At 52.7% G+C, this 20,423-nt stretch overlaps 8 protein-coding genes across 8 annotated transcripts; 4 read left to right on the top strand and 4 right to left on the bottom strand.

Annotated features, from left to right (window-relative positions):
* Positions 1-2,245: 2,245 nt before the first annotated feature.
* Positions 2,246-4,776, top strand: EsH8_II_000512 (uncharacterized protein; the record flags this gene model as incomplete). The annotated part of the gene is made up of 3 exons (XM_083263810.1): positions 2,246-2,518; positions 2,594-4,511; positions 4,568-4,776. 3 exons carry the CDS (start codon positions 2,246-2,248, stop codon positions 4,774-4,776), a joined length of 2,400 nt encoding a protein of 799 aa, XP_083121132.1.
* Positions 4,777-5,917: 1,141 nt separating this feature from the next.
* EsH8_II_000513 (lytic polysaccharide monooxygenase auxiliary activity family 9 protein) lies at positions 5,918-6,780 on the top strand (the record flags this gene model as incomplete). The annotated part of the gene is made up of 3 exons (XM_083263811.1): positions 5,918-6,227; positions 6,289-6,547; positions 6,603-6,780. 3 exons carry the CDS (start codon positions 5,918-5,920, stop codon positions 6,778-6,780), a joined length of 747 nt encoding a protein of 248 aa, XP_083121133.1.
* A 364-nt stretch (positions 6,781-7,144) lies between these two features.
* Positions 7,145-8,254, bottom strand: EsH8_II_000514 (Intradiol ring-cleavage dioxygenase; the record flags this gene model as incomplete). The annotated part of the gene is made up of 5 exons (XM_083263812.1): positions 7,145-7,327; positions 7,388-7,468; positions 7,524-7,636; positions 7,688-7,926; positions 7,983-8,254. 5 exons carry the CDS (start codon positions 8,252-8,254, stop codon positions 7,145-7,147), a joined length of 888 nt encoding a protein of 295 aa, XP_083121134.1.
* A 715-nt stretch (positions 8,255-8,969) lies between these two features.
* Positions 8,970-10,840, bottom strand: EsH8_II_000515 (CoA-transferase family III domain-containing protein; the record flags this gene model as incomplete). The annotated part of the gene is made up of 4 exons (XM_083263813.1): positions 8,970-9,518; positions 9,570-10,064; positions 10,123-10,421; positions 10,486-10,840. 4 exons carry the CDS (start codon positions 10,838-10,840, stop codon positions 8,970-8,972), a joined length of 1,698 nt encoding a protein of 565 aa, XP_083121135.1.
* A 1,319-nt stretch (positions 10,841-12,159) lies between these two features.
* On the top strand, positions 12,160-14,255 carry EsH8_II_000516 (uncharacterized protein; the record flags this gene model as incomplete). Its single annotated transcript, XM_083263814.1, has 2 exons — positions 12,160-13,966; positions 14,197-14,255. 2 exons carry the CDS (start codon positions 12,160-12,162, stop codon positions 14,253-14,255), a joined length of 1,866 nt encoding a protein of 621 aa, XP_083121136.1.
* A 452-nt stretch (positions 14,256-14,707) lies between these two features.
* On the bottom strand, positions 14,708-15,505 carry EsH8_II_000517 (alpha/beta hydrolase; the record flags this gene model as incomplete). The annotated part of the gene is made up of 2 exons (XM_083263815.1): positions 14,708-15,099; positions 15,151-15,505. 2 exons carry the CDS (start codon positions 15,503-15,505, stop codon positions 14,708-14,710), a joined length of 747 nt encoding a protein of 248 aa, XP_083121137.1.
* A 915-nt stretch (positions 15,506-16,420) lies between these two features.
* Positions 16,421-17,759, top strand: EsH8_II_000518 (uncharacterized protein; the record flags this gene model as incomplete). Its single annotated transcript, XM_083263816.1, has 2 exons — positions 16,421-17,165; positions 17,224-17,759. The coding sequence occupies 2 exons, from the start codon at positions 16,421-16,423 to the stop codon at positions 17,757-17,759; spliced, it is 1,281 nt and encodes a 426-aa protein (XP_083121138.1).
* Positions 17,760-18,270: 511 nt separating this feature from the next.
* EsH8_II_000519 (Pyoverdine/dityrosine biosynthesis protein-domain-containing protein) lies at positions 18,271-20,370 on the bottom strand (the record flags this gene model as incomplete). Its single annotated transcript, XM_083263817.1, has 4 exons — positions 18,271-18,742; positions 18,799-19,445; positions 19,507-19,895; positions 19,953-20,370. The coding sequence occupies 4 exons, from the start codon at positions 20,368-20,370 to the stop codon at positions 18,271-18,273; spliced, it is 1,926 nt and encodes a 641-aa protein (XP_083121139.1).
* Between the last annotated feature and the right edge of the window lie 53 nt (positions 20,371-20,423).

Below are 20,423 nucleotides of genomic sequence, written 5' to 3' on the forward strand. Positions count from 1 at the left end.
CATCTCCAGGCGTGCGGATTGTCGCCTGAACAAGCTCATTTGGCCCGGTTTTTGTTATTATCATCGGTTATCGCGGGCGTGGCGTGGGTGGACATGACACGGTGCCACGGCCGTCACAAGCACCCAGCGGGCGGCGGTGGGTGAGCTGGGGAAATGACATGAGTTGTACGTACAAGAAACCACATCTCAAATGTCGTCGATAACCTTAAATCGCAACCGAGGCGACGGTGCAGCAGTTGCCAGCATGCCGGGCGAAAGGCGTCTGTTGCTCGTTTCTCGGATTCGCACCACAGACGTGTTTTGCGCGATGGTGAGACGATGAAGGATGAGAGATGCCGAGGTAGCCCCCCCGGAGACGCCGGTGCTTGGTGCTGTGATTCGCCGCGCCGATAAGTGTGCTGAATGAATTACATGTTCCATATCATCAACCACACACAATCAATATGGCCATAGCCTCTGGGAACTTTTGGCTCGGGCGATTGCGCGGGGATGCACCCAACAGGAAGCCCAGATTGTCTACATAGTAGGTGTGCCGGACGAACCATCCTTCTCCAGCAACTCGGGCCCAAGCAGCAGGCATCTGTTTACCAAAAGGGCGCGTTTGCGGAGCACCGAGGGACGTTTGTCGGGCCTCTGATGGAACCCTTTGCGGAGGAAGAGAGGGTCCAAGGAACTTTTTGTTCATCTATTTGTCCCATTTGTGTCATTAACCTGACAGTGTCGATGTCAACGCAGCGGCATGATTGGCCTCGCTCGCCGCTGGCTTGATTCGGGTGGCGCCATTTGCCGACTTTGCCGGCTTCCTTCCCGAACGGTAGCAATGAGGCCCTGTTTCTCAGCTGGTGAGTGGCCGAAAATGGTTCTCCAGCTCGCGTGCGCTTGCAGGGATTCACTCGGATGATTAAGTGCAAAGGTCTTGGTCTCGCGGAGACTGCCGCGCTAGACAGGGACCAGGACCGGATTCCAAGGTCCCTTTGCAATCGGTAGACCCACCGGGGTGCCTTTGCATGACTTTTTGTCCAACAAGTGGCGGGCGGCCGGGTTGGCTACCAAGCAGTGTAGTCTCTTTCGCGCCTAATGCTCCTTTTTTGGCTCTCTGGCCCTGGGAGGGCCTCCCAGGGCCTGGCGCATTTCCCACGCTTCCCTGGCCTTGGTGTGCTTGGCCACCCGTCTTGGACATTGCTTGTGTTGCTTGGCTGCCATCCCGTCCGACGACCTGCTCTTCTCGTGCTTGGCGCCCAGCCTCCCTTGGCGATCGATCTATTACTATGTGGTAAGCGGCTCTTTTCGAGCCTGAGAATCGACTGTCGCTTGCTAGCTAGCCTCATTCTCCATATCCGACGTCGCCTTCCCCATGCCTTTCTCTCATATTTTCGGCCGTGACCGGCGGCGGCGGCGGCGACAACGGCGGGGGAGATGATGGGTCGTTTGCTGCCATTTCCCACCCACCCCAACGTCGTCCAGCGTTTCCAATGGGGTGGGTGTGAGAGGCCTCGTTGCTGAGTCGCTCCGCAACCAACCTTTGACGGCAATTAGTGAGCTCCAGTCAGTATCCTATCAGTGAGTGGAGAAGCGAGCCCACCCCCAGAACGCCCGCGCCCACCCTCCTCCTACGTTGCCCTGCATCTCGAGCCCGTTTTTATCGATCTCGCTGGTGGTTGCGACGTGGGTTAGCGGGCGGCGGCGTGGCGGGCTGGTCTGCCGCCTCTGTGCCGTAGTATCCTATCAATCGCCGCCATCCGGTCTCTTTCGGATAGCCAGATGTACCCATTCCCGCTCTTCTAGATGGTGGCGACGAAGAACTAGTGCAAGGGGCCCTTTGCAACGGTCATTGGTTCATGTTAGGGGCGATTTCGTTAATCCGTCACGTCAGTCGTCAGTGCGCCTGTCAAGCCATCGGAGATACACGCATGGGCCAGCCAAACCAACTTTCCGCGTCTATCTGGTGTTAATATCTAGCCATTTCGTATTGGTCGATACTCTGCCAGGGGTTGGCCCGCTCCGCGAACGACTCCATTAGGCAGGTCATTATCTCGGCCCACTGGCCGCCGATATGGGTTCCGACTATGGATGCGCTGCGCATCCAAATACTACAAGACGCGCTCGCCCTCGACCATTATTTGCGGTTTTCGGTTCCTCAGTTGTCACGGCCAGCATCCCTTTGAGTTCCATTTCGTCTTGAGAACTCGGGGCGAAACCAACATTCCCCAACAACCCAAGCCGGCACAACTGAACCAAACACACAATGGCCTTCAGCAAGTGGAGAGGCAAGACGGAGGAGGAGCCCGTCGTGGACGTCGCCACCGTCGCCACCGGCGTCAGTCCTGGTCTCGACGGTGGTGTCAACCCCGACGCGGAGCTGAAGAAGTTCAAGAAGCTTCACAAGTGGGATCCCTTCTTGGACCTCGACAAGCTCGATGCCGCCGACGATGCCGTCAACTCTGGCGACTACGAGAAGGAGGCCGCCGTTGAGGCTGCCCTGCACGAGGACTCCCCTTACGCGGAGGTCCGGGCTTCGGTATGTTCATTATCCTTCCTTTGGCGGCACAATGCAGGCGCGAATGAGATAGAACATCATGTCTGACGTGCCAAGGTTCAACCATTCGACGACCCTGATATGCCCATCAACACGATTCGCGCCTGGACTCTCGGTGTTGTCATGTGCACCATTATCGCAGCCTGCAACATCCTCCTCGGACTGCGTCGTTCGCCCATCACCATCACCTCCACCGTCGTCCAATTGGTGTCCTACCCCATGGGCGTTGCGTGGGAGAAGTTTGTCCCCGCGTACAAGTTCAGCCTCTTCGGGTTTGAGCACAACACCAACCCCGGTCCCTTCAACGTCAAGGAGCACACCATCATCACCATGATGACCGCCGCTGGAGCCGCCGCCAGTTACGCCATCGACATTCTCCTCGCACAGGAGCTGTTCTACAAGCAATTCTTTGGCTGGGGTTTCCAGATCCTGCTCATCATCTCGACCCAAGCCATGGGTCTCGGTATCGCTGGAATCCTGCGTCGCTACCTCGTCTGGCCTGCTGCCATGGTGTGGCCCGCGACCTTGATTACCACCACCGTCATGCACTCCCTCCACGATCACTCGTCCTCGGACCCAGCCCTTACCAACGGCTGGAGGATCGGTCGCTACAAGTTCTTCCTCATTGTGGCTGCCGCTACCTTCGTCTACGAGTGGATCCCCGAGGTGTTTGCCCAGTTCCTGCAGATCTTCACCTTCGTCTGCTGGATCGCCCCCCAGAACGTCGTTGTAAACCAGATTTTCGGCGGCCAGACTGGTCTCGGTCTTCTCCCCATCTCCTTCGACTGGAGCGTCATTTCCGGTTACCTTCTCTCCCCCCTGCAGACCCCCGCCTTCGCCATCGCCAACGTCGGTGCTGGTATCCTCATCATGCTGATCGGCTGCGTCGGTCTCGCCTGGGGCGGCCCTGAGTTCTACCGCTACCTTCCCATCAGCGCCAACTCCAACTTCGATCACTTTGCGAACCCTTACAACACCAGCCGCATCTTGACGGCCGACTTCACCTTCAACGAGACCGCCTACAAGGAGTACTCCCCCCTCATCCTGGGCCCCGCCTTCTCTCTCAGCTACGGAATGGGTTTCGCCGGCCTGATCTCCACCCTTGTGCACGTCGGTCTCTTCTACGGCAGCGACATTATCGCCCGCACTCGTTCTGCTTCGAACGAGGAGGCCGACGTCCACCTCAAGCTCATGCGCAAGTACAAGGAGGCCCCTGAGTGGTGGTTTCTGATCATGTTCGTCATCAGCTTCGTTTTCGGCATCGTTGCTTCTCAGGTCTGGAACACCCACCTGACCTGGTGGGCGTACATCCTCTGCATTCTGATTGGTTCTTTCTTCATCCTGCCCGTTGGTATCATCCAGGCCGTCACCAACCAGCAGACCGGTCTCAACATCGTCACCGAGATGATTGTCGGTTACATGACCCCCGGTCGCCCCGTGGCCATGATGCTGTTCAAGTCTTGGGGTTACATGCTCTGCTACAACGGTCTGCAGTACGTGTCCGACATGAAGGTTGGCCACTACATGAAGATCCCCCCCCGCACCATGTTCGCCGCCCAGACCTTCGCCGTCTTGTGGCTTTCCGTGGTCCAGATCGCGACTTACAACTTCCTCCGTGGCAACATTGAGGGCATTTGCACCACCACCCAGGCCCAGGGTCTCACCTGCCCCCAGGCCCGTACCTTCTACAACGCCAGTGTCATTTGGGGTGTCATTGGCCCCCTCCGCATGTTCGGTGCCGGTCAGCTGTACTCCTGGGTCAACTACTTCTGGCTCATCGGCGCCGCCTGCCCCGTCATCCAGTACTTCCTCGCTCGCCGCTACCCGCGCAGCATGCTCCGCTACGTCTTCTTCCCCGCCATCTTCGGAGCTGCCGGTATGATCCCCCCCGCGACCATCTGGTGGTTGGGCCAGTGGGTCATTGTCGGTCTCATCTTCAACTGGTGGATTCGTGCCCGCTACACCGGCTGGTGGAGTAAGTTTAACCTCCGTCTCTCACATGTCCATCTCGAAGCTAATGATTTTTTCCAGCTCGCTACAACTACGTCCTTTCCGGCGCTCTCGACATTGGCACCGCTCTTTGCATCGTCGTCTCCGGCCTTGCTCTGGGTCTGTCCAACACCGACTTCCCCGACTGGTGGGGCAACAGCGTCCCCTTCAACAACCTGGACTCCGACGGCGCTGCTGTCACGAAGATCTTGCCTGACGATGGCTCCTTCATCGGACCCGCGTCCTGGTAGACGGTTCCAGCGGCAATGCGTATGCGCGTTTGGAATAAGGAGTACGTAATGTAGAGTACGTAATGTATGATGGTAATAGGGACAGAGTGCAAGGCACTTCCTGTGAATAGCGTTCCAGTTTAGAGTATGATCCTATCTTTTATCACAATGGCAAGATATCCCTTCTTTGGAGTAATCCTTAACACCGCTTCTCATGAGTGTTCCGATGAGTGTCCCGATTAAATGAGCAACCTATTTTGGAGCAATTCTTGTAGTAACAGGGAATTTGAAACTTCCAAATTTAATGTAGTATTGTCCCTTGGTAGAGATTCCGGCTGGTCACAACAAGCAATTGGTGCTGTTCTTTTCTTGTCTTGGAGAAGGAGTTAAATGTTGGGTTAACCAGCCAGAATACGGGCAGGCGGTCAGGCGGCGAGAAACGGCGTCAGTCGGGGCCGGAGATTCTACCTCCAGGCTGCCAACAGCGATATCTTCACAACTGCTGCTTGCGCTGCCTACCTCTCGTTTCTTCCTTAGACACACCTGAATACAGTACCAGTTTAACTCTTTCGTTACGTTGATTAACCACCCGTACGGGTATCCTGTGACACCAACAGTTGGAGAAGAAGAACTCCAGACCGGGCGATTCGGACTCAATGCCAATGAGCTAGCAAAGATCGCACAAAGCTTCGTGCTATTCATAATGAGATACCCTGCCACTTGTGTGACGAAAACGGCCCGCCCCTTTTTCAGCTGGACGCAGGGGGGAGTTGACGTTGCATCTTGAAATGCCTGACAATGTTGGGGCGGGTTGGTTTGACCCGGCAGCACTGCCATTACGTTTAGTGCAAGAACCAAATATCACATCCCTCCGTTCATGTTGTTCCCAAGGTTAGATATAATACCACTAAGCTCTTCCAACTGACCCCCAGCCTGTCCAGCTGAGCTGCAGCTGAAACCAACAAAGCCGACTCTGTTGGTTGGCAGCGTTGGACATTGGCCTTCATGCCGCCTCCACCTCCAAGCTTGGGGGCCAGCAACCCCCAAAGTTGTCTGAGCACGATAAAAGCAGCATCAAATCCTGCCCTCACTGTCTATTGATGTAATGACATCGCGACCAAGCATTTTAATTCTTCCCAATACAATCAATCTCTTCGCAGACATGAAGCCATTCGCATTCGTTACTCCATTCGTCGCATGCATCAATGCCCACGCCATCTTCCAGAAACTGGCCGTCAACGGCGCCGACAAAGGAGAGTTGACTGGCATCCGCGCCCCAGAGAGTACAGATCCCATCCAGGACGTCGCCGATCCAAACTTTGCATGCAACAACAACATCGTATACCGGGACAATACCATCATTGCCGTCCCTGCAGGCGCCAGTGTAGGTGCATGGTGGGGCCACACCATTGGCGGTCCTTTGGATGATGATCCGTATGACCCAGACCACCCCATTGCCGAAAGCCACAAAGGTACCATGCCTCCCCAATGTTCGGGTTGATTTTCGCACCTGACATGACATGATAACGCTAGGTCCAATTATGGTCTACCTCGCCAAAGTCAACGACGCCGCCAACGCCGATTCCAAGAATTTGGAATGGTTCAAGATCGCAGAGAATGGTCTGAACGACGGCGTATGGGCGGTAGACGATCTGATAGCGGATGGAGGATGGTACAACTTCACCATGCCTTCTTGCGTGCCGCATGGCGAATACCTTATGAGAGTCGAGCTCCTCGCACTTCACGGTGCATACGCCTATGGCGAAGCTCAGTTCTATATGGAATGCGCTCAGTAAGAGTTGCCTGCCTTCACAATCGGGCTTTGAGGTTTCCCTGACACTTTACAGAATTCGTGTAGAAGGATACGGGACAGGCGAGCCCTCGGATCTTGTCGCATTCCCAGGCACTTACAGTCCTAACGACCCTGGGATCCTCATCAACATCTACGATGACTACGGGAGTCCCAACAACAGGGGCCAGCCGTACCAAATTCCCGGCCCACGAGTTATTTCATGCTCTGAATAACGCCCTTGTCAAAGCTTTTAAGAAATTTTCAAAGCAATGATACCAACGATAAGAAATATGTCGTGAGCTTCCGAGTGGGAGAAGACGCAGCGCACAATCCCAAAATAAAGTCTGCTGACATCAGATCACTGGAGCTCTGGTTATAATTTGTTATCAAACAATGAAGCTGATTGGACCTGAATCTCTGCTATCGCCATACGTTCTCATTGGGTATCCGTATTGGCTTACACCACTCCCTACCTTGGCCTCCAACACTTCTCTGTACGAGTCAAAATTATCTTATCCATACAGCCAGGCCTTATGGAGTTTACATTCAAATCGTATATTCCTTTGCAACCGCTTTCAAGACAAACTTCTTACTTCCTTACTGTTTCGAAGCCAACTTGATGTTGTATTCTAGTTCCTTGGCTGCTTTGGGGTCATCGCTCCTGTCGGTGAACCTTACTGTAAGGCCGTCCTTTACGGCAAATACAGAATCGTCGTCTAGATACTTGGAGTCTTCGTCGAAGATTTGCGTCGTGACTGATTTGAACCCTTCGGATTGAACCTAGATAATTATTCGTTAGAAAATGGGTTCAGTAAGAGCACACAGCCGGGGAATCCTTACGATGAGGTGGATATGTGCTGGTCTGAATGGATGGCGGTGGAGAAGTCCGAGAAGCTTCCCAGCTGGGCCGTCACTAGGCACCTTTGGTCATTGTCAGCGAGTAACTCCGACGTCTTATTGTACTGGGGAGTCTTACAGGGTAAGGTGTAGGCCGCAGGCAGTAGAATCCGTAGCGGCCCTCTTCATCGGTGATGAACTTCCCGCGTAGGTTGTGTTCGGGCTGATCCGCATCTTGCTGCTCGTATAAACCTATCTGGTATCAGAACCATGGTCCAATGCAACATTTCATAGGCTACTGACCGTTGGTGGAGGCTTGCCATACATCAACGGAAGCGTTGGCCAATGGCTTCCCGGTGTTAGAGCATGTTACTTGCCCGTACATGAAAGCCAATTCGCCATCATCCGGGCACTTGAGAGCGATAGTGCTGCCATTGGCACGGACGGGTGTGTCGGCCCGCCAGAAGGGGCCCAAGATTGCCGTCGCTGTGCCGGGGGCGCCGTTCTTCAAGGCCACCCTGTTGGTAATGTCATCCACTAGCCTGTTCGTCCTGTTAGATGCAACTAAGCCGAGCGAGCTGGGCATGTCCGGACTCACGATTCCAATCCAATTACGTCGCACAGAAGTTGTCCCTCATTGCGTCGATCATTGCTCATCTGGCCAGCCCAGTTGATCATTTCCACGCCCGCCATCCATTCGTCTGTTGTTAGATCAACTTCGCGCGCAAAGTCGTGGATGTGCTGGATAAAAGAGCCTAGAATCTGGCGGAGTCTGGGGTTCGTGTCATTCCCCATGGAGGCGATAACCTGTTTCGTGAAGTCCTGGCCGAGGCCCTGGTACTGCGCTTCCTCTACCTGCAATGAACCCATGGCGAAGATTCTCTGGTGTGGATATTATTGTCTTTGTAAAGTATGACGTTCTGCTTGATGGTTTCCAGAGGAATTGACGTGATCTCATGAAATAAGCTAGCTTGATGCCCCGACCAACAGAGTGATCCAGCAGTCGAGGAAGGATACTTATCCCCATCACCACGGGTGTGTTCATTACTCGGCTATTGCTTTGTCATAGTATGTGTTAAGCGGCTGGGTTGTACGCTTGCGTGCCGGAAGTGCCCCGGGTCCGGGGATAGTCTCATTTCGGATACGGGGAAGGGGATCCGACGCAGGGGCCTCCGCTGAGATATCACGCTCTAGTATCACATCTGAGCGTTCGGGTCCCATTGAACTGGGGACCCCGCACCTATCTCGCATTTTTGTGGAGTCACGCGCGCGAGAGATGGTGGCAATTGGCAGCTGGTTGTGATTACTTGTTTCTGACTTCCGTGCTGGCTCAGACCAGTGAAACAGTGGAATAGGACGCGTCAAGGGACACCGATGTGATGCCAAAGCCAAATAAAGAGAAGTTTGACCAAACTTCGCTAAGCCAAAAGTCAACGGTGGCGTCGAATCAGGCCGCGGAACCCTCAGAATGTTTAGGTTCTCGTTACCGCACCAATATGGCGATCAATTGGGCAGATCTCATCCGAACAGCGCGGCGCATAGGAATTATTCTAGTATGATGCTGATTACTCTCTAAGAACAATGTTCACTCCTTCAAAACGCCGTTTCTGTGCTCAAATATGCGACGATCTTCCTCCGGTCCAAAGGACCAGCTTGCTTCATCCGTGCCGTTGGGCCTGCTGGCCCTCTTAAATCCGATCTCGATGCCTTCTATTTCTACCACGGGTCGTACAACCTCAATGTCCGCTTTGTAACCCTTCGAATACCATTTCTCGCGTATGTTTGGCGACCTGAAAAAAGCCGATGCATAGCGCTTCATCGCTTGCAATGCTGTGCCGGAAATCTGATCGACGCTGTGGCTGTGCCTTAGCGCAAGAAAGTTGTCGCCTGCTAGATTCAGTAGTTCTCGCTTTACGTCTTCAGGATATTGTCCGGCTTTAAAGAGCAGAAGGTCGTATTGTAGGAGCGAGGCTTTTCCATGCCATGAGCCTCCCGTTGTCGCCCTGTTGTAAAGCCCGGTCAACGCAGCAATGGCACCCATGCAACCGGTTCCGTAGTCAGATATGGGGAAAGGAGGAACAACAGGCTCATCGAGCCCCATGAACCGGCCCTGCTCCCATGCCACTCCACTTACCTATGTCAAAGTCAGCATTTAGTTGTGATTTGCAAGAGGATTTAGACTTACGCAGTCGGCAATTTGCTGCCATCCTGGGCGTTGACTCCATTCTCCTTGATAGCCAAAGCAGTTCTCATTCACATAGACGATGCCCTTTCCCCGGTCCTTGGCTAGTTTTGTCAAAGCGATTGGACCATAGCCAAGCTTTTCCAACGCCCCAGGTCGGTAACCATCGAGAACAACATCAGCTTCGGCCAGAAGAATCTCAAACTGGCGTCTTCCTTGCTCAGTCTTTAAGTCGAGATCTGCTGCGTGCTTTCCCATGTTACCATCAACCTGGAAGAACGGAACGTCACTCAGGTTCGGACTTGTAATCTTCAAGACGTCCGCTCCATACTCCGCCAAGATACGCCCTATTACCGGGCCTGCTATGATGCGGCATAGCTCAAGAACTTTGATACCTGATAGTACTCGCTTGTCTGACGTGCTCGAAAGAGGGACTGGAGGCGTCGAATTCTCAAGATTATCAACGCTCCAAGGTGGTAGGTTGATATTTGTCTTGCCCTATCTAAAAGTTAGCGCCATTCACAAATATCCCGCAGAATTTTGTCCGTCTACTCACGTGAGGCATTCTAATGAAATCCTCATGTTTAAGAACAGGGACACCGGCCTGGCGGTTTTCCGCGTTCATTTTCTCCAGCTCATCGACTGTATAATTCTTCACATGAGACTCTATAACTCCGACAATTGCTCCATGGTCTTTCAAGTCTGGCCTGAACGGATCAAGTCCTATCATGCGGAGCGTGGTTGACGCCTCCAGTGATCCGTGGATATGGTAATATTCATGCGGCTGTTTGGTCGCATACAAGTTTGCAGACATACGGCGATAAGGATCTGACTGGGCTTGGAGGAGATCCGTGTCTGCATGAAGTTAGGTTGATTTCTTCGAGTCACCGTGGTACCGTATCGCCAGTCAATGTCTTACCTTTCATGAAATGCTTTACCTCTTGATCCAACTTGCCAAAGCCTGCAACAGTTGCTAGGTAGGCCTGAATCAGGAACGCTGTGCTCTTCTCCAAGCTCACCGAAACATTATTTGCGCTATTTTTTCCATACTTTGTGGCAGCAAGTGCACCGGCCACACTGCCCTCAATTGCTTTCAGCGCCGAGGCCAACTCCGTCTCCTTGAAAGGGATTGGGAAATACGGCAAATCGCGAGATGCCGAGAACTGAACGTTGCTTGATATCTTCTCAGCTTCAGGTGGGATTTGGACAAGGCCGAGAACAAGATCCAAAATGCGTTTCGTCTCGGCGACGGATGAATATGCTTCGTCCGGCATGATGGTAGTGAGGTGCTAGCGGCGGGATATTATTGAGCTTGGTGGAAGGGCATTGAGCAAGTTCTGGAGGATAAATTGTTGGCTGCTCAAGTATTTCGTGCAATCATACCCTCCAACTTGCTTCCATCGTCACTTACAAGAAAGGATTATCATTTCTTCCGCCTTTCGGCTTTGAGGATAGTCGTTCCAATGATCCGGCATGCCCTCGCCGTAGTAAATCCCCCCCCGTCTGATTCGCGCGCTGCTGTGTCACCAGCGACGGGCATCGAAACGTCGGACCCGCATCGGGAATCAGGCGGAGTGAGGGTGCCAAATAATAGAACTAGGGCCTCGTCAAAGCAACCCGGTTTCCGATGGCTTTCGGAATTGGGGTCGTTGAGCTACTGCGGGTCTAGCACTAACTAGTTAGGGGGCTGGTTGGCGCGGCGTGGTGCGGACAGCTCAAGCATAGACGGCTGTTTCTCGGTTCTTGAAATTTTCGGATAGGGACCTCAGCCAAATGATGTCACGTCGGGTAAGGGACTGGCCGATAATCCCCTCATTGGTTGGTGAGAAGACATTTGCCGTTGCCATTTGTATGAAGTGGTGTGCTCGTGGGGTGGAATCCATTCTGCATTTTGCTAGTTTCTGTCAGATGTTTCCCCCTGAGTTTTAGGCGGCCTTATTTCCGTATCGACCGCCTTATGCAGTGCGACCTCGAGAGAGCTGTCCATTGGATGGTTGAGAGAATGGAGATGAACGAATCCTACGACTAGCATACCATTGAAACAATGATAAAAGAGCATTCATCTACTTCACTGAAAGCCCGTCCAAGATCTGAAATGGCATTTTTGTGTAAAGATTGATTGATTTCTTCGTGGCAGGTGGTGTTGTTGACAGAGAATGCAGGATATGGATGACTGCCGAGCCAAGCGGCCCAAGATCGTCTAACCCAGCAACCTATTTCTTCGAGCAATCACATAGCCAATACCCTCAATGCAGAACAAAGACGGTCCATTCCATTGGCCCTATAACAGCCCGCTAATAAGACAGCTGTGCTGTTCTTATTCGTGATTGTCCTTTCATGGCTCCAATCCTCGGCTCGTTACGCCGTTGAGGGGCGCAAAATCTGGGGAAACTAGTCCGCTGGGGTCACCCTGGAAAAGTGTTCCCCCGCAGAAGCGCGCAGCAAGAGGCCAAGAGCTCGCCCCGGATTTCCACGGATAGTGCTGCTGCCGCCTCTGACCCAAAGCTCATGCACTCTTGCAACGCGTACAATTGTCAGGTTGTAACATCCCGCACATTGTGTCTCGCAAGTCCTTGGGCAGAAGCCAGAGACGATGCCCACGAAAAGGGTCCGCCAGAGCGAGAGGCGCAGATGCGTAAAGGCTTGCGGAAACTGCAAACGGCGCAAGGAACGCTGTGATGGCCAGCAACCTTGCAGGAGATGCGTGATCCGCAGAGTTGAGGGTGACTGTGCCTTCGCTGTCCCGCCAATCAACTTTGCCTCCACAGGCTCCTCGTCTGCGAGAAGTCCCGTCCGTATCGATCCTCACGACAGCCCGTCCGCTCGAGATCTCTTTCATACGTACGGATCAGCCTCCTTCGATGAAACTGGCATTTCGCCAAGTCACAACAGACGCGCCTCGTCGCAAATCAGCCACCTCTCCCAGAGCACTGTGGTGCCACAGGTTTCGAGACTCATCGCCGATGGCAAAGGTCGATTTATGTTCATTGGCGATGCCGCAAACCTGGCTTTTCTGAAGGTGATCCGGCGTCTGGTTCGCGGCCGCGTGGGGTCATGCCCCTTCACTGATGACCCCCTGCGCCACATCATGGTCGAGGCCACTCCCGAAGGGCGTCCTCAATGGATCATCACCAACCCGGCGGACATCCCCGCCAAACCCAGTTCTGAACAAGCGCGATATTTGCTGCGATGGTACTTACGGGCTACCAATTGCATTCTCGATATGTTCAATGAGCTTGAACTTCTGAAGGATCTGGAAAGGTGGTTGGGTGGACTGTCGACAAGTCAGGACGAAGAAGCAATGAATTGCATCTTCTTCCTAATATTCGGCATCGGAGCCCAACGGTGCCCGGATGATCGAGATGCTGATGCCGAGAAGTATTTCAACTATGGACGATTCCTGGCGGTCTCATATGCCATGGAGAACCCAACAAACAATACCGTGCGCAGCTACGTTCTAATCTGCGTTTACCTCCTTGGCGCATCGCGACGCAACTCGGCCTTTATGCACCTGGGCGTCGCTGTCCGCGCTGCGTACGCCTTAGGAATTCACCGGAGAGACAACCCTGCCATGTTCTCAGTGGAGGAGCAAGATAACCGGGAGAGGCTGTGGAAGGCCCTCCGAATCTTGGACCTGTTTTTGAGTGCTTCTCTAGGCCGCCCTCTGGCCACTTCTGAGACCAGAGATACTGCGGCAAACGAAAACTACTCGGCGTCGTTGGACCTGTGTGCCATTTTTGAGTCCATTCTAAATGATGTTTATGCCAAGCGCATGGTTTCCACGGATACACTGGAGCGTATCAGCGAACAGCATCGTCGCTGGGCCGCGAAATTCAGCGACGGTCTCGCGGCGGATGGAGTGAGGCCTGGCAAGTACGTAAAGGCAGACGACGGTGAAAAGTATCCCAACGTTGGGCTCTATCACATGAAAGAAGCCTACTATTGGAGCATCATGCTTCTATCCAGGCCTTTTCTCATCGAATTTGTCTCAAGAAACATTACCCGGTCTCAGACATTGCCAATGTGGGGTGATGAGTCACCGTTGACATCGGCTTCCGACCAACTATTAGTGCACGCATGCGTGGACTCGGCAATCCGTACCATCGATCTCTTATCAAGCCTCCTATCGGATAAGAACGTTTCCAAACGACATCCATTCGTCATCAATTCTGTGTTCGTGTCGGCTTTAGTCCTTGGCCTGGCAGCCTTTGGCGATCTTGACAACACATTTCCCCTGGACAAGGGTTTGGTTGACGCTCAATCGCTTCTACGAAAGTTCAGCAAACACGACCCAGTTGCAAACAGGGAGCTCTCGATTGTTGAACATCTTCAGGGTGCTTGCATTCTGTACAAGGACAGAAGAGCACGGCACAAGATGGAATGCCAAGGCATGCTCATTGGTGAGCTCTTCGGGAGTGTCCATGAGGGAGCTTCATCGTCAACGGACGCAGTTAGAATGGCATCGAGTAACTACCACCAAGAGAGGCGAATCATTGGAGGTCAAGGTTCTCTGGGACCATCAGATGCGGACGAAGCCAGCAGCATGCGCCAAAGCGTCTCTTTGACGACAGCAAGTTCTGAAAGACAGATGGTCGAAGGTGATGCTACTCGGGGCTCCAATGCGACCCAGGAACTCACACCTTCAACGGACATCTTGCTTCCAATGTCACCAAGAACACTGCTATTTGACTCTTATGGACAAGACATGCCATTCTTCCCCACCATGGATGCGAGCATGGCGCATTTAGGCTATACGGATGAGATGTTGCTTTCTGATGCTGGGGCTTTGCTTGAACCCCCGTGCTAAGCTTGCGACGGCAATTTCCATGGCGCCGTTATTCATGATGTCAAAGCGATAGATTAACAACACAATACCAATTTAGCAGTTATTTACAGAGTTGTCATTGGTGTATGAATGGGGAGTTCCACGCATACACCATAGAAAAAGAGAAAGCGTCATCAAGAAACAATTCGGACATGTTAGGTGTCCGGTTGATGATACTCAAGTGCACACAAGTACAGAAGTTTGCATGTAAATCTCTTAGAATATTAATTTCTCGCTTACTGAACTGACACCTATGCTGGTTACAACAGCGGCTCATTTCAAATCACCTGTAAAAACGGATCAAACTACAAAACTTCTAAAAGCTCTCACCCGCGGACCGCCTCAAAGCTGCTGTAACAAGATCCGGCTTGTTTAAGAAAGGAGAGTGTCCCGTATCCATGCATTCAACCACCACATCCACTTTAGAAATGTCGATCATTTGTTGCTGGGCCGCTGACGGGATTGCCTGATCCTGCTCGCACTTTATGTAGGTGACCGGAATATCTTTCCAGGCGGCGTACGTGAGCTTGCTATAGAAGGTCTGATAGCTATGATGTTTAAACCCCAAGACCGCCTTCTTGGTAGTTTCGTCGTCGAGGTCGTTATAGAATATTTTCTCGGGCTGGTCAGGATCAACCCGCAGGTTATCATCGGACACAATGAACCAAGGAAGTGGTTTGCCCTGAAGCATATCGACCAGCGAAACCCCTTGCAGTATCGTCAGCTTTTATGGGTCTGAGACTCTTCTTGGGACTTTACCTTCTGGAACAAGGAATGCGGCGCAGAAGACCAGGCGTACTATGCCTCCGGGCTTGCCTTGCTTCTGGCGGGTTGTCTTATCAAGGCCACACGATGCTTCGCAGCCTACAATGCCACCATAGCTGTGCATGAACAACACGATATCTTGGCCGTCATCGGCTGCCTTCTCGATCTCATGTCGAATAGTTGCTACATCGGGCTGAAAGTCTGACAAGGGTGGCTCCGCGCCGAAACAGGGGAGCTGGACGGATTTGGTATTGTAGCCGAGACTTTCGAGCTGAGATGTCACTGGCTCAAAGCTAGTTGCACAGTGCCACGCGCCTGGAACAAAGATGACGGTGGGTTTGGTTGCCATTTTTTGGTATATATCTCTTGGACTCAGTAAATCGTTGATTATTTTGCTACGGCCATGAATCGATGGATGACAGTCGGCTCTTTTTAAGACTCCACCTCCACATACAGCTACACAAATGAAGCCGAGCTAGATATCCGAATTCAACACATGACATCTTCGGACCGAAATCTGGGGTAAAAGCGGCATGGCCCGTCTATCTGGGGGACGCCAAGACAAGATCGCATTTTTGGCGTCTGGGGTAATTAGTGCTCAATGGGCAGTGATCATCTGACACCAAAAGGAGACTAAGAACGGCTATGGAGTCTCCTAAAGTTTCGGAGAGACGGATGCTAGTGATGGTTAGTTAATGTAGTTACCCATTGTTCCCCTCAATCCCAAATCGGCCTGCTGCGGTCAATGCACGTTTTGCCGTCACCCGATGCTGTTTCGGCAATTGGGCAGCGTTCTAAAGCCCAATCCCGAAATACAAACCCGCGACCCGAGAGGCTGCGACATGCTTCGAAAAGTGGCTATACGTGGGAAATCTTGGCCAATAATGGTCTTTCCTGTATCCCATGACGTTCGAGCCTATCGGCAACAGCTATGTGCGGGTGGGAGTCGGGTGGGCAGCAATTTTCATCATCCAGACCATCATATGTCTCATCCGAATAGCCGGCTGGGATGTAAGGGGTTGCTAGATACGTAGATTCTCCCTTGTTTTGCTGAACCTATTAAACATCTCGTTCTTACCTTCGTAACATTCTTCGTAGGTGTTTGAAAGTTTAAAAAAGTCACCAGCTTGAAGAAGCCGGGTTGTTCCGTTTCACAACAGCTACTAGAGCCCCTACCACTCGACCCCCAACCAACTCCTACGGTTACGGTTTGGCATTTCTACTGATTTAACGGTCGCCCTTTCATCTTCTCAACTATTACAATATGGCGCCGCCACCAGAATTTTGCCAACCCCCAAATAAAAGTTTCAACGTGGCAGTAGTCGGGGGCGGAATCGCCGGCTTAACTTTAACCCTACAACTGCTCCAGCACCGGATACCAACAACGCTGTATGAGCAGGCACCAAAGTTTGGGGAGATTGGCGCCGGCGTGTCTTTCGGGCCAAATGCATTGCGAGCGATGTCCCTGATCTCGCCGCATGTGCGACAGGCCTTCGAAAACCAGGCGACCAACAACCAGTCAGATGACCACAAGGGCGTCTGGTTCGACTTCAGGTACGGCGAATCCTGCGGCGGCAAATACGAGGAGGGCGAGTTGATTCATCGGCTCGAGTGCGAGACCGGACAAACGAGTATCCATCGCGCTCATTTTTTGGACGAGTTGGTCAAGTTGCTGCCTGACGGAATCGCGACATTTGGAAAGCGGGCCGTGGACTACGAAGATGACGGGAAGAGCGTGTTGCTCAAGTTCCAAGACGGCACGACGGCTCGGCACGACGCCGTGATTGCCTGTGATGGAATCAAGTCTAAGTTGCGGACTGTGTTGCTCGGAGAGAACAACCCAGCATCCAAGGCGGTGTTCTCTGGCAAGTATGCATACCGAGGCCTCATTCCCATGGAGGAAGCCGAAGAGCTGCTGGGCAATGATTTGGCCAAGAACAGTCAAATGTACTTTGGAAGGCACGGACATATTCTTACGTTCTCCGTTGCCAAGGGCAAGATGATGAATGGTGAGTAGCATGGCTAACCCCCCATTTCGGCTTTGAGCGGTATCTAACGAGACAATAGTGGTTGCTTTTCGCAGTGCTGATGAGTGGAAGTCGGACGATTGGGTCGTTTCTGTGGAGAAAGAGGATATGCTGGCCGACTTCGAGGGCTGGAGTGAGCAAGCCCGTAAGATCATCCAGATGATGCAGAAGCCTGACGTGTGGGCACTATTCGACCATCCGCCAAGCCACACTTACTATCAAGGGCGAGTCTGCCTTCTGGGCGACGCTGCCCATGCCTCAACGCCCCATAAAGGGTCCGGCGCGGGCATGGCGATAGAAGATGCTTATGTCCTTGGCAATTTGCTGGGTCTCATTTCCAGCCCTGAAGAGATTGAGTCTGCTTTAGCCACCTACAACAAGACTAGGAAGGAGAGATCGCAGCGGCTAGTCGTGGACAGTCGCGAGCAGGGTCAGCTGTACGAATTGGAGCTGCAGGAGGATCCCAAGTGGATCGCCAACAACTTGTCAACCCGAATGGACTGGGTATGGAAGTATGACCTAACTCAAGAGTTGGAGAAAGGCCGGCGGATGTTGGAAACCAAAGCACAGCTATAATTTGTGCGCGTATGGAAATTTTGTAAAGGAAGCATAGTGGATCAAATACGAAGTAGCGAATGTTTGTATGGTACTGAGGCAGTGTTAAACTGAAAACGACAGCAAGTTGGAAAATATTATTGCGAAGATTACTTTCACTCTGCTCAGGCTGTTGAGTTCGTCACTAATTCATTCTGCTTGATCACTATCTCGTTTCTGTTCAACCGTTTTAGCTGCCTTGGCTTCCAATAGTAAAACAATATCACATACATCCACAGCGATCGTCGTGTCTGCAAAGCGCATTGGTCAATCTTCTCCGACATGGAGGGAATCTGTCAAAACACAACGCCTAGGTCCTGTCGGGAAGTCTGAAGTATGATAATCAAATTGTTCAACTCGCTAAAGGCTCAAATGTATCTATACTAAGAGGGAATAAAAGAAGAGGGAATCCTAACACAACACCGGAAATGCAACTTCTATAGCCTTTTCTATGTGAATCAAAACAAGTTTCAACCAGCAAGGCCCTGCACATTCAGTCAAAGTGGATGCGCCACATTTCTCTAGGGGAGCCAGCCGTGAAGTCACTGCGCGTGTGCATGGCCAGAATGTTATCGCTGACGAGTAGATCACCCTCTTCCCAGGCAAAGTAGAGGGTGTTCCTGCGGTCATGAAGGAGAGAGTCGATGGTGTTGCAGATTTCGGTGCTTTCGCTCTCGCTGGCGCCATCGATAGTCACAGTGGTCGCATCAAAAGCGGTCTTGGACTGCGGCCAAGGCTCGTGGTAGCGGATGCACGGCTCTCCAGTCTTCGGGTGAGGGATGACGAGAGGAAGCCCGCTCATCTTCGTCGAGTTAAAGGAGCTGGTGGAGACGCTCCAGGTAAGTTCGGAAAGTTTGGAGAGAGGTAGGTGGGGAGGCAGGTTCTGGAAGATGGTCCTCGAAGGGGTAAAGAGGGTGAAGCCGGTGTCTTTCGGTGAGGGACTGATGGAAGTGAAAAACTGGAACCTGTGTCTGTGTGTTAGAGTAGATGTAAAGTCTTACGATGGCAGGGGGGGACATACCTGGGGGGGTTCGGGAGAAGTTTCTCAGTTCCATCCTCTTGGGCCACCGTGTGGGTCTTGAACAGGCCATCGAAGTGGAACGGCATCCACTCTGCTGAAAGAACGTTGTTCAGACCACGGCTGTCGGCGCCCTGGTCCTTAACTTCCAAGACCAGGCCGAACTTCCAAGGCAGGGGGGTGCCGAACTCCTCCGACTTCTTCACAAAGAGGTCCCGGTCTTTGGTCTTGGAAAAGCCCCTCATGATCACAGGGGAGTTCACCTCTGCCAGGGCGCGAACCTTCTGGGTGTCGACGTCGTGGATCGAGAGCTTCTTGGGACCAGCCGCCGGGCGGATAATGACACCACAGGGATACAAAGGCTCGAAGGTGACGTCAGCCTCCCACTTCCAAATGTCGCTCTTCTCGCGGAAATAGCTGGGCCTGCCGTTCTCGTAGGCGAGCTCGTATTTGGGGTCATTCTCAAAATCGGCCCTCGGGCCGGTGGTGACAGCGCCACTTAGGCTAAATGCAATAGAACAGTGCCAAGGGGTGCTGTAGTAGGACGAGGTTGGAAGGGGGCTGATGGAGATCTTGGTCTCGCCAGTAGACGGGTGAATGGAAAGACGGATGTGATCGCGGAAATTCTCACGCACAGCACGGGCGAAGGCCTTGATATTCCTGTTAGCACATGACCTTGAGCTAATCCATACATACGGAGACATCACTTACATCACCACGTTGAAGCATCTGCTTCGAGATGTACTCAATGCCGGACTTGAACTTGGTCTTGGACCGGTCTTGGCCCACCGGGTAGACATGGCGCAAGTCGGTCTCAAGGAACTTGATATATCCACGGTATGTCAGGCAAGTATCCTCGTTCTTGGAGATTTCAGCTGAGGGGTCGTAGTCGGATCGTCCGAAGGTGTTGAGGAGTGCTCGGCGAAAGTTGGTCGCGTTTGCGACGTAGGTAATCTCTTCGAGTTTATTGGGAAGGTTGGGGAGGTGGACAAGGTCCTGAAGACGAGAAAACTCAATGTTGGACAGGAGTTGTTGGGCAGCGATTTCGCGCAATGTCTCGCCATAAGCCCAGACTTCGTTATCAGGGACACCAAGGAGGTCTGTATTCAACAAGGTTAGCCAAGTGTTCGCGTACGTTCCCTACCACGAAGACTTACCATTATACACGAGTCCATCCGAGATGATGGTGAGCTTTGCGCCAGGCTTGTAAATGTCGTTAATGGCAGAGCAAAGGCCGTTTAGGTTTGCGAGAGCAAACTCGTCCGCCTTGTCGGGCAGACGGCCGAGGACCTTGTCTTTTGCGTTGGGTGACTTGAAAGGGAATGCGGGCAGGCACAAGCGAATCTGGCTCTGTGTCTTGACTTTCCTGTAAATCTGGGACAGGAAGCCCAATCTACCTTCAAGCTCTGCGGGACATGTCTCGTGTGGCCGTTTCAGACGATAGCGGCAGATGACGTCCAAGATGGCGGCAGCGGTGGACAGTGCATCATCGTCCATGGTGTGGGGTGCCACCTTGGAGATGAGCTTGACCTCTGGCGAGGGTTGGCGAGCTGGTGTTTCAATGGCGGACGGCATGCTGTTGGCTGCAATTGCAAGAAGTGGAGGTAGGGTAAAGAAAATGACTGGCA

The sequence above is a fragment of the Colletotrichum jinshuiense genome, chromosome 2 (genome assembly GCF_051148585.1).
Source record: "Colletotrichum jinshuiense chromosome 2, complete sequence".
In the NCBI taxonomy this organism is placed as follows: Eukaryota; Fungi; Ascomycota; class Sordariomycetes; order Glomerellales; family Glomerellaceae; genus Colletotrichum; species Colletotrichum jinshuiense.